The 12,600-nt window shown below is 33.4% G+C and overlaps 2 protein-coding genes across 9 annotated transcripts; both read left to right on the forward strand.

Moving 5' to 3' along the window:
- Positions 1 to 389: 389 nt before the first annotated feature.
- Positions 390 to 3,075, forward strand: LOC140892101 (syntaxin-132-like). 2 transcript variants are annotated; one of them, XM_073300848.1, is made up of 13 exons: positions 390 to 490; positions 1,048 to 1,170; positions 1,291 to 1,347; positions 1,515 to 1,563; positions 1,643 to 1,731; positions 1,824 to 1,897; positions 1,976 to 2,018; positions 2,109 to 2,169; positions 2,276 to 2,301; positions 2,398 to 2,475; positions 2,564 to 2,644; positions 2,721 to 2,786; positions 2,873 to 3,075. In XM_073300848.1, exons 2-13 carry the CDS (start codon positions 1,111 to 1,113, stop codon positions 3,035 to 3,037), a joined length of 849 nt encoding a protein of 282 aa, XP_073156949.1. In that variant the 5' UTR covers positions 390 to 490; positions 1,048 to 1,110; the 3' UTR covers positions 3,038 to 3,075. The 2 variants fall into 2 exon arrangements, with proteins under 2 accessions (XP_073156949.1, XP_073156950.1); XM_073300849.1 differs by lacking the exon at positions 390 to 490 and having other exon boundaries at positions 1,115 to 1,170; positions 1,433 to 1,563.
- Positions 3,076 to 4,513: 1,438 nt separating this feature from the next.
- Positions 4,514 to 12,157, forward strand: LOC140891581 (homeobox-leucine zipper protein ROC2-like). Of its 7 annotated transcripts, none has more exons than XM_073300153.1 (8): positions 4,514 to 4,590; positions 4,678 to 4,745; positions 5,466 to 5,608; positions 7,274 to 7,336; positions 8,854 to 8,999; positions 9,489 to 9,606; positions 9,718 to 9,906; positions 10,012 to 10,275. In XM_073300153.1, the coding sequence occupies exons 4-8, from the start codon at positions 7,295 to 7,297 to the stop codon at positions 10,090 to 10,092; spliced, it is 576 nt and encodes a 191-aa protein (XP_073156254.1). In that variant the 5' UTR covers positions 4,514 to 4,590; positions 4,678 to 4,745; positions 5,466 to 5,608; positions 7,274 to 7,294; the 3' UTR covers positions 10,093 to 10,275. The 7 variants fall into 7 exon arrangements, with proteins under 7 accessions (XP_073156254.1, XP_073156255.1, XP_073156252.1 ...); XM_073300151.1 differs by having other exon boundaries at positions 4,519 to 4,590; positions 4,678 to 4,782; XM_073300154.1 differs by lacking the exon at positions 4,678 to 4,745 and having other exon boundaries at positions 4,518 to 4,590.
- The last annotated feature ends 443 nt before the right edge of the window (positions 12,158 to 12,600 follow it).

Raw genomic sequence — 12,600 nt, forward strand, 5'->3', positions numbered from 1 at the left:
AAAGTCACTTCATCGCCAATTTTTTTTTTTTTTTTTTTTAAAAAAAGTACACGATTTGACCATTATAATAAATTTTGCTTGTTCCTACGAAAATCTATGCGTACCCAAAGATTTATTTATAAGAATAATTATTTACTCCATTATACCAACTAATTTTGGTGTCATGAATTTTTTTTAAAAAAAATTTAATATCAAATATATCCATATTAGATATCGGGGAAACAAAATTTATCCTAAATTCCCTAAAACACAAAAGTCCATAACTCTTATCCAGATTTTAACAATCGTATCACTTTGTCGTCCAAAGATTATCATAAAATATCATAATTTTTATTTAAAATAACATTTTAAAATTAATCTCGAGACGTAGTCATTTTCAAATACCATGACAGCAATTAGCAAACATTCTGTAAACGAGTATGTTTTTGAAGATCGATTGTAACGCCTGGTAAATTGTTTGTATTGCATTGTTGCAAGAATACTAAAAAAGGTACCCACCGAATTGAAACTTCATTTGTTTTCTCGTCCGACTAATTCGTGGCCGGCCACATTAATGCATTACACAACATATATACATACAAACTAAGATACAATACGAGTTGATACACAAGTAGCAAAAACTGAGACCCATGAACGATCTGTTGACGGTCAGTAATAATCATATTACTGCATAATTACACTTTCTGTTACTCATTTTGCTTCCGATTTTTGTTGGCTTTTGATGATTTCATGTACTATTTGCTAGTGGGACGTATCATGTATTGATGAGGGGGGAGATTTAGTTTCTTGTATGTATAATTGGGAGATTATATTATATTTTTCAAAAGTTATTATATATTTTTGAAGAAACTGAGACTCTATCATTGTTGATGTTAATGAAAACATGAGGAATATATGAAGCCATGAAGGGCAATATTCCAAGATTTTGAGAATTAAATTCAATCATCAAGTTGACTATTTGTTTCCCAACATTTTCACCCGCTTTCATTCACCCACATCAAACTTTCACATGTATTTCATGTCATCGTATCGTTGGAACATTTCCAGGATTCGTTTGTGCGTGATGCCAAGGGTGATACTGATACCCCGTCTAGAGAACATGTTATAGAGATGGGAACGCGGGTTCCTAGGAGTAATTCGGATATGGGGATGGAATCCTTTAACAAACAGGTATGTTGTATTTATTCCTTGATGCTTCATCGATCATCATCTATAACGCAATCATCTGTCGTCGTGTCATCGATATTGTAATGGCTTAGAGACAAGTTTTCTTCTTTCTTCTCAATGCAGATACAAGAGGTTGAAAAGCAGGTGGAGAAACTATCTGAGTTACTAGTGAAACTTAAGGTATGAGTTCCATCCTGTTTTAGACGATTCTTTAAACCCTTTTCGACGAATTACAATGCTGATGATGTCATAGCTTCTTTGAAAGACGTGGAGATTTTGGCTGATCGATCTGTTTACGCGGATATTGTTATAGTTTGTGCGGTGATTTGTTGGACTATTTTGTTTAGGATGCCAATGAGGAGTCTAAAACGGTCATGAAAGCATCTTCTATGAAAGGTGTGATTGTTTTACAATTCTACGTTTGAATTGTAAAGGTTTTGTTATAGTTTTATTGCATGCTCTACTTTGTTTCCAGCCATTAGGAAGAGGATGGAGAAAGATATCAATGAAGTGGGGAAAGTGGCACTCAATGTAAAAGGGAAAATTGAAGCCATAAATAATGAAGTATGTCTCTGTTTCACTAAGTAATACTAATAGCCAGCTCTCTAACACAAAGAACAACTTGTACATACAAGTGATTATGTTCACTGCTTCAGAATTTAACTAACAGGAAGAAGCCCGGTTGCGAAAAAGGTACTGCCGTGGATCGGTCCAGGATGATCATGACAAAGTGAGCGCCAGTTGAACATTTCGTCATTGGCCTCTGTTTTATTTTGATGCACTAATAATCCGATTTTCGACGTCGCAGTGCTTCGACCAAAAAATTTCGAGACCTCATGAATGAATTTCAGGTCTCGTGTTCAACTTATAACATAAATTTCCACGACTAATTGTCCTGTTTCAAGTCCAAATGGTTGATATTAATCTCTTTGTTCCATCAGGCATTGAGGCAGAAGATAGATGACGAATATCGCGAGGTTGTCGAGAGAAGGGTGATAACAGGTCTGTTCAAACTCAGGGTTAATTTTAACAAGTACTTCAACTCGTTTCCTGTCTTGGTTATTTCATTTTATTGAATGATTTGTTCTATAATTTAATGCATCTTCAGTGACTGGAACAAGGCCAGATGAAGAGGTGAGCTTACCTTATGCTTTAAGTAACATTATTTTTTAGTTGTAGCCTGAACTCAATGCAGCTGATTTTTATTCTGAGAACTCAAATGACTAACAGACAATCAACCATCTGATTGAAACTGGAAACAGTGAACAAATATTCCACAAGGCTATCCTCGAAACAGGACGAGGGCAGGTGAATATGATGCATATATACTTTGTTTTGTAAACCCCGAATCGCCATCACATGTCAATTATGTATTTATATGTGTGACTCGTTGTAGGTGCTGAATACTTTGGAAGAAATTCAAGAAAGACATGATGCTGTCATGGAAATTGAGAAGAAGCTTCTGGATTTACACCAGGTATATATCTCGATCTCTCCATTTATAAAAAATTCGCGTACCAAACGATGAATTAATCTTTTATTCTGCACGTCAGATTTACCTTGATATGGCTGTGCTGGTCGAGGCTCAAGGAGAAATATTAGATAACATCGAGAGCCAGGTGCGTTTCGTGCATTTTTCGAAGAAAAAGAAAAATTCGCGCCTAGGTTTTCAAATGTGATGTGTTTTTCGGCCCGCGATTTATAGGTGAGAAACGCAGTGGAGCATGTACATATGGGGGCTGATGCTCTTCAAACCGCGAAATCTTTGCAGAAAAAATCAAGAAAGTGCATGATGATTGGAATCATTTTGGTATTGGTTATAGCTATCATTTTGGTACTCTCCATTCTCAAACCATGGAAAAAGTCGTAAACATCAAAATTATTTTACAATACATGAGATGGAGACTGAATGGGGCATGAAGATCAGCCATATTTGACAAGAGGTTATCCATAATGACTGGTGAATTCATGATAGTTTCATCATATTTAATAAATAACATTATTTTTCTTAGAAACTGTCTGAAAGACAAAAATAATGTTGGAGAATGGAGGTGTGCCAAATTCCAATACACAACTTTATCTCGGTAGAAAATTTCTTCTCCAATAACCAATATGTCGACTTATATAAAAGCGTGACAAACACTTTATATCCTATAATGTAACTATTTCACCTATCACTAAAATTTGAGGAGTTTTCTAATTCTACTTGTATAAGTGGGCTCACCAATTCACGTTAAGCTAAGCAAACAACGTTTTGAATACTTAAAACCCAAAAAGATACCGATTCAAGCTAATGTATTTACTATTTACAATAAATGACTGGATTTATATCGATTTTGTTGAGGCCTACTTCTTTTTGTTTTTCCCTTCAATGAAATTGATTTATTTCTTCAGCCATATATATTTTTTAAAATAATTAAAATTTGAATATAGAACCTATGTCGGTTGCAATAATTGACTCTGCTGGATAGAACGATCGAATCATGACATCTAAGGTGCTGTGCGGTTTAAAATATTTGAAAGCTATCAGTCCTAACAATTGGTGTCAGAGCCAAGGTCACGAGTTCGTTTCTCATGGATTGCAAGGAATGCAATTATTTGGAAGGAGATTGTTGGGGTACAATAATTGTTCCTGCTAGGTAGAGCGATCGAACTATGACGCTTGAGCTGTTGTTCGGTTTAAAAGATTTGAGTTGCACTCTTACCACTGACTATAGCTTTTGATAAAACGACAAACGCTTGGTCCTACGACTTTTGGAATAAAACTAATCGATTTTGGAATATTCATCAGTCTTAAATATAAAAGTAAATAATTTTTTTTTTTTCAGTTGAAATGAACCTGCCCCTATATATATTTATTAGAGAAATGAAAAATTACATTTTTGACATGTAATTTTCACTTTTTATTTTTGGTCTTATTAATTGTGAATTTGCAATTGTAGTCCTTTCACTTTGCATTTTTTTTTTCATTTTTCGTCATGTTAATAGTAAATTTGCAATTTTAATCATGTAAATGACAATTTTTCCCTTTTTTTGCTTTTATTATTATTATTTTTTTAAAAAAACACTAGAGCTCATCCTTACTTGAACCAAATATCAGATACTATATACTAAGGCTCCGCTTGGTACGTGTGAATGTATACTAAGTTGAGTTGATTAAGTGAGAGATATGTAATATGCGTGATAAAAATTATGTGTTTGGTATCATTTTTATTGTTGATGATAAAAAAGTGAGGATGTTAGTGAATGACCATTTTAGTCCTATGTACTGTTGAAGTTGTTTTTTAAATTTCTGAAACACACGATGTCCTCTTCATTCTTTTCTCTTTCGCTGTGCACATCATCGCTGTGCACTTCTTTCCAAGATTACCGTGAAGTTTTTCTATGCCTTCTCCTCCAACATCTACAACGCTGACTGCTAAGGTATGTTATCCTAAACTCATCCTCTCAAAAATATCGATGTGAGGCAACAATTCACCTCTTCATCTGCTTGTGGGGAAATCGCTGCAGATCTGTGAAAAACGCGAAGGATTTTTCGCCATAGCGTATTGTTCGTGGGAGAGATTTTAAATTTGGAGGTTCGTTGGTATTATAATAGGACAAAGGGAGAAATTGGTAATTTACCATAATTCTTCCGTGTACCGTAGAAATCTGGATTCGTAATACTTGCTTGCACTTGGATTTCATTTTCCAACCTTTTCAAGCCCACACAGTTGAATTGTGTCGGGCCTATAATTATCCCAATGTGTGTAAAAATCGTTTCAAACTTTGAATTACGTGATACCCTTACCAAACGCTGCTAATACTCTAAAAAAAATTCATTACACATACAGTTTCCTTCCAAAAAGCAGTGTGAACATACCCGACCGCATAATAGACAAATTATGGTTGAACATGCTAGACTCCCATATAAAAAGAGCAAAATGGAAAAATGCAAATGAACTCGAGTTTTTTTTTAAGGAGATGATCATCTCACTCGATGATCTTATTATCTCATTTGAAAATAAATATGTAAGATGACTTAGTATTTTTGTTAAAAAAATATGAGATGATCAGCTCATGCAAATACATTGAGAGTGTAGCATAAAACCTCCCATAATCCAAATGTTCGAAAGCCGAACTAATCCGGAACTGCAGTCATCGTATGGGTTTCGTAAAAACCAAACTTTTGGAATATATTTCTCAAAAAAAAAAAAAAACTTTTGGAATATAACCTTTTTTTTTTAAAAAAAAAAATATATTTTTGGGATTGGATTTCACACTGTATTTGCTAATTCTTGGGCTGGGTGACTAATCAGCAATACACAGTTTCGAAACACCCAAATTAATGGATGGACGGCGAAAAATTCGTAGCAAGATTCTACACAGGCGGAGATGAAGATAGATCGATAGATATATTTTAGAGGGTCTCCATGGCTACAGGACCAGTGGATCTTGCAAGGTGGAGGTTTTTCAATCACCTTCTTTTGCATTCTTCATGTCTCAGTTTTACTTAATTTGAAGCCAAAGTGTGACCTTTGAGCTTCAACATTTCATGCTTATCATCTTTATTTTGCAAGTGGAAACTATTATATTATGACAAATTTATGGTGTTATTGGATGAAAAGAATGAAGAATAAAGGGCATTTTTGCTTAAGTAGAAATAAGGTCGTTATTTGACCAAGAGATGCAAAATTTTAGGAAAACTGTAAAAAATCAAGTTCTGTTGCAAAGGCATCAAAAGCTCGAACTACCTTAGTTGTCGAGCATTCCCGAAGAAATTTATCAAAGTGCAAGTGAAAAATCTATGCTTTTTTTTTTGTTCATAATGTGATGAAATCTGCATTTTGGTACTATTGGGGCAATTATATCGTACATAAATCAAATTTTATCTCAAAATTAGTATACATAGTTACAATCTAGTCAGAATGTTATTAACTACCCAAATTGTGTAAAAATTTGCCCTCCTTGTGAATGAATGACATCGTCCAAAGTTGCTAATCTGATGTAAGAATTTATCAATTGTTAAGGGTCTTGATTAAAGTTAATGTAAGCTATTTAGCACACAATGAACTAAACCAACCAAATAAAAATGACAAATTTTGTGCTTAAAGAGAAATCCGAGCAAACTTTAACGAAAAACTTGGAAAACACCCATGCAGTCTCAAGTCCACACAAAGTTTATTGTCTATGAAAGAAAAACTCAATCAAACAACGAAGAATAACAAAGACACATGCACCTACACACACTCTCTCAAGTAGAAGCCAATTTTTTTTTTTGTTTCAATAACCATTGTGGCCATCTTTTACATCAGGATAAACGTAACGTGATCACATTTTCTCAGTTGCTTTCCATCTGAATCCTAACACATTGTTTTATTCGAAGGTGTTGGGTTATGTGTGTAAGGAATATGGATTAGAGTATACTAGGATATATAACCTCCTTCGTAGGTCTCGTGCGTCAAGCTGCCGACGTGCACTGTTTGATCTGGTTGGCTAAGTAAGCAGTAAGAGATGGATGTCAGATCTTAATGGTAAAACTGTCTCTATTGAGATACTTACAACAACAATGAAGGGTATGGTTGATCGTGTAGGTGATAAGAGACAACACCAGCAATGAGCATGCCCCTCCCACTAAATACATTTCTCAATCCAAGAATCCGTAACTCCCAACATTTTGGGTCACACATATTATCATCCTCCCACTAAATACAACAGATATTATTCGAAATCTCACATCATTATGAGATATAGATAACAGAACCCATTGGCCCATAGTAGCAAGCATTGCTCTGTTTTGTTGCTGCATCTACCCCCAATTCAAAGTTCTTGAAAACAAAATAATTAGTTCATATATGCTGTCTTTCATTTAATTTTGATTCAATTTTTAAAGCCAAATTGTGTCTTTATTTTGAAACTTTGCAGGTCCATGGTGCTTTATTATGAGATATAGATAACAGAACCCATTGGCCCATAGTAGCAAGCATAATTGCTATGTTTTGTTGCTGCATCTACCCCCAATTCAAAGTTCTTGAAAACAAAATAATTAGTTCATATATGCTGTCTTTCATTTAATTTTGATTCAATTTTTAAAGCCAAATTGTGTCTTTATTTTGAAACTTTGCAGGTCCATGGTGCTTTATTTACTATGCTGTCAGTGGCAACAGGGTTTGCTGCCATCTCACATAAGGTATTACGTCCTACTATCATGTCCAATCTAAGCTACTTAAAGTTGAATATGGTTTTATGTTCATTTTTTCTGCAATAAAATATCTTTGTTATAGTCCAGATTTCTATATGCATATTGTATTCTACTTTATATAATTCATTGTATCTGTATTAAGTACATTGTACATGTGCCTCTAAAACATAATTTAAAGGAGCAAGCTCAAGAAAATAAACAAAATCAATGCCATAGTGGTGGTTTTTAGATTTATTATCAATTTTTTTCCTGTGTGATCATGTTATGCTTTTAGCTTTACAATATTTAAGTTCAAATCGAATTTACTTGCAAACAAGGTTTTTCAGTCAGCTTCTTGTAACAATATGAAAGTTGTATGCCATTTATTTACATGGTTTAATGGGAAAGAACCTCGAGATTTCTGTGGTGATTTAGGTTTTTTTTGGATGAAAGAGTTTGGATTTATAAATTTCAAATGACTACTAGGTTGGATAGGGAGTTTGAAATTGAAGTTAAAAAAATATACTTGGACCATGCAACACAAAGGATTTCAAATCCTTCTTTATAATTTTGAGTCAAATTAATACAATGGATTTGAGAAGTGAATTTGAAAGCAAATTCACTCAAATCCTTAAATCCAAAAATGCAGATTATGCAATTTGATCATCGAATTGTGAGGTTATGTTCATACATAATTTATTAAAAACAAATATTGAGCTGGAAAATATATGTTCTTTGCATTAACTATTACAATACCTAATTCTTTCAAACCGTAATAAAATTATCATTCTTCAACATCTTTTCGAGCAAGAGCAATTGTTTCTCTCAAACAATCCCCTCCTATCATCAATAATCAAATACACAAATTTAATTTACAACTCATGAGTCATGATGATTGAACGTATGATGTTGGTTATTAGTACTGATGGTTCATTTCAAAATTCTCAAACGTCAAGTCTCGATTGTTCTTCTAGAATGGAAATTGTTGGCCGCAATAGATATTTTGTCGTTTTTCTTTTTGTTTGGATGGTGAATTAATTACTAGTAATTGCATTATTGCAAATTCAAATCTTATAATAAATACATTTCCTCGCCCCAAAACTTTTATGCAATTCTTATAATAATCCCACAATTCTATTCTATAAATTTTTGCAATTTCCATTCATTTTTCTTCACCAAATCATTATCTTGTCGCTTACCTTCCCTCATTTCTTCTTCTTCTTCTTCTTTCTCTCTATTTATTGGACTTTGTAGAGCCTTTTATCTCTATCAGTGGTTTCATCTTTTTATTTTGCTCTTTATTCTTCATTGGATTGAAGGATACTAAAGTTGCAAATCTCACCCTAGCTTCCTAAGGTTATAAAACATGCATTTTTCATTTAACATTTTTTGCATCTCTCAATCTGCTCACGCACACCAGATTGAGAACTAATTTATCATCTTATTTTGTGATACCATTTCATTATATTTAACTCCATTATTCATTTATATGATAACTCAAATCATATTTGGAATTGACTTGCAAGTTTCAGATTGTTACAAGGATGATGGCTGATGAATTTCGTCACCAATTTGACCTGAACGTAAATGAAAACGAAGACATTAATTTTGTTGATGACCATCAACCAAACAAAAGGCGACACACGCAACACCAGATCCAAGGGCTAGAAGCGTAAGATGTTTTACAAATTATTTGATTACGCATCAAATTTGGTTGTCAACTAATACATTTTGGACAACGAAGTTTACAAAAAATGTTCCCTTTCCTTTTTCATCTTCCCTTGTATTTTTACGAGCCAGTTTGGATACAGAAGCTGTAAGTTTTAAAAAAAGTGTTTAAAATGATTTCAGCTTTTTAAAGTCTTTTTTCATTAGAAGCAAAAGCCTAGAAGCTAGAAATTATAGCTTATAAAAAAATTATTTTTGAAGTGTTTTTTTAAATGCTTTTATAAGGTGTAACCAAACACTACAATTTTTAAGAAGAAACGTGTTTTTTCCATTTTAGAAAAAAGGAGTTTTTGACCCTCTCGCTTGTCCAACCAAACAGGCTCTAGATCTTTTGATTTTCATGAGCGTGGATATTTTTAGAAACTTTTAATTCAAAATTGTCGAGACAGATCAGTCTCTTCCATGTGTAATGATAAATTGTACTGAATTTTAGGTTTTTCAAAGATTGCCCAATCCCAGACTACAAACAAAGAAGAGCATTGGGGCTCGAATTAGGGTTGGAGCCGCAGCAAGTAAAATTTTGGTTCCAAAATAAGCGTACACAGCTGAAAGTAAGGAGCCATGCATTTAAAAGAAATATATATATATATTGATACTGCACTATTATCTTGGATTCTTTTTCTAATCATATGATGGTTATTTTCTTGATTTCATTTCATCAGACACGACATGACCATCTAAAAAATGCAGAGCTCCGAGCAGAAAACAAAAGACTCAGAGACGAAAACACGACTAACTTGGAACATCTAGAGAGTGTTGCATGCGCTAGTTGTGGCTGCCCTATTTCTATACGAGAAATCTCGGTTGAGGAACATCGTTTGCGTGCAGAAAATGTGCGGTTGAGAGAACAGGTGATTCAATTAGATCACACAAAATCAACTTTGTATTTCCAATATCTTTTTCCCATTGCGTATTTATTATGTCTCAAATCTGATGGATTCGTTTAATGTATTTAGATTCATCGTTTCTCCACGATAGCTGCACAAAACATTGGCAAGCCCGTCGCAGACAATATTCCCGATTCAAAACCCCTGTGATTCATGGATGCTGCTGCTGAAGGATGGGGGTGGTCATCTCATGAGGTGTATATCTCTTTAAAATTTATTGAATGGAATGTTTTTTCTTTTTTCTTTTTCAAATGGAATGTTAGGTCTATTTATTTCTTGGAAAAGTTTATTGTGTTGTTTTACTAGTGTTTACATTAATTTTTATTAATTTTAGAGCGATATATTTTAAATAAATTTTTCACAAAATGCACCAAACTTGCACGGGAGATGCACAAGTTTGAATGATGGGTTTTCAAAGTTTCCTGGAAACATATAATTTAATTTTTATCATAAAACTAGTCTTAAAATTATTATTATAAGAAATGAAAGACAAGGAAAGTATATCGTTTGAATGTCGACGAACGCTATTAATAAATTTCAGAAGCATGTTCTCAAAAAGAGGATTTAATGGTATTTGAATGCTTATCAATGTTCAATTTTATTTTAAAAAATTAAATAATATATGTCGTAATACAAGGCACAAGAAATATCATTGACATCTTGACCATGATCCTCATATGTTGGAAAAACATAGAAGACATACATAGCTGATCTATATAGAAAAACAATTTGTAATTGGTGTGCAAAACCTCAACTCCCACTTAAGGTTAATTCCCAGATATGAAACAAATGAAAGGATATCTGGAGCACCTTTAAATGACAAAAGAAGTCTTATAAAACAAAAACAAGAACATGAATACCGAGCTAGCTAGAGGGTCAGAGACCAATGTTTATAAAAACGCGCTTATAACGTAATTTCCAGGCTAAGCGCTATATAGCGCTCAGTCTTTTGAAGTGTGCTGAAATAGCGCACGATATTGCCAGCGAGACGCCTTAGTGCAAATAGCGTGCGCTATTATGATTTTTAGAGAAAAGCCCACGCTTTTTGGACAAAAGAATAAAAGCCCATAAATTAATTATTTGACCTAAAAGATACAACTTACAAGCCGTTTTCCACGTCCAAGTCCTAGAGGCGATTCAGAATTCCTCAAACGAAGAAAATTTAGAGCCCCAATGAAATTTTTAGAGCTTATTTCAGAGGTGAAGATGAACCCTAGGTCCGATTTCAAGGCATATTTCAGGAGCAAATTTGTGCTTTTTTGGGTGATTTGGGTTTAATTTCTGGGCAGATTTTGTTGGATTTATTGGTTGAATCTTTGGGTCGAATATTGGGCAGATTATTGACTTAAAAGTGGTTGTAAATGTCGGTTTTGTTCATGCTGCCCATGGCGTACTACCCCATGGGCAACGTGGCCCCCTATCATTGGTCAAAATCAATGGACCCACTGATTTGGACCAATCACAACCTGCCACGTTGCCTATGGGGGCTAGTACCCCATGGATAGCATCGACTCAACCGTGAAAATATGAGTATATTTCTTACTTATATTATATTCTCATTTATTTATTTATATAAGTATATTTCTTATTTATATAAATATATATTTTTTCATTTTTTAATTAAAAAATTGATGTGCACGAATAGCTTACGCTATGCACATTTATTTACTATTATTGTAATGTTATAAATCAATTGATTGTTATTTTAGGATGAGATGAATGAATGTTTACTGGAGGCTTCACAACCCGATGTTGATGGTGGGTTGCCACGGATGCCAACTCAAGAATCCATAAATGAAATGTATATACAAGTTGCTGGGGGAGTGAAAAAAGATGTGCTTTTATGGTATTGGATCACAGAAATTCTTACATATTCTGATGCTATATCAGGATATGGACTACGTGCACATACCAGCTCATCTGCAGATGCTGCGACCTCTAGTGTTGAAGCTACTACCGCAAATTCTAAAGTTGAAGAACTTATATATACTGGAGTTGACTAGTTTGCAAGAGCAGTTTTAATATTTGATGGAGCATGCAATCATTGGCCCTCAGTTCCATTCATTTTCAAGTGCTCGCGACACAAGCTCCACCCCCTAATTAGATTCCTGATTTTATGATGGTTCAAGATATTTTTGGCATATATAGAGGTCTAGATACCTGGTTATTGATGGTTCTCGATCATTTTGGCACACAACAATTAAGATTTATATATAAATTTTTATACCTGGAAAAAGCACGTGCTACACACGTGATGTAAGATGGTTTTAGTCAATTCAATCAAACATCACATTAGTACTTATTTGCATTTTAGTATTAACATGCAACGAAATTTACTAATACTCCTCTCAAATATGTATAAAAACTTATATTGATTATTATTGAGTTCTCAGCAATATAATGCGAGAAATATTATTTTATTATAGAGAAAAACTTATAAAACTATACATAATTTATTAATTTTTTTGAAGTTTACATAATTTATAATTAAATCATTATTTCTTAACCAAAATTTATAAATTAATGCCGTATATATATGTAAACTAATGAACACTAAAAAAAAGAGAGAAATCAAACCAAGTGAAACATTTAGTAGTAGAACAATTATATATATTATATTCTTAATCCTATTCACTTTTCAATACCATTTTAATTATT

The sequence above is a fragment of the Henckelia pumila genome, chromosome 3 (genome assembly GCF_033568475.1).
Source record: "Henckelia pumila isolate YLH828 chromosome 3, ASM3356847v2, whole genome shotgun sequence".
Classification (NCBI taxonomy): Eukaryota; Viridiplantae; Streptophyta; class Magnoliopsida; order Lamiales; family Gesneriaceae; genus Henckelia; species Henckelia pumila.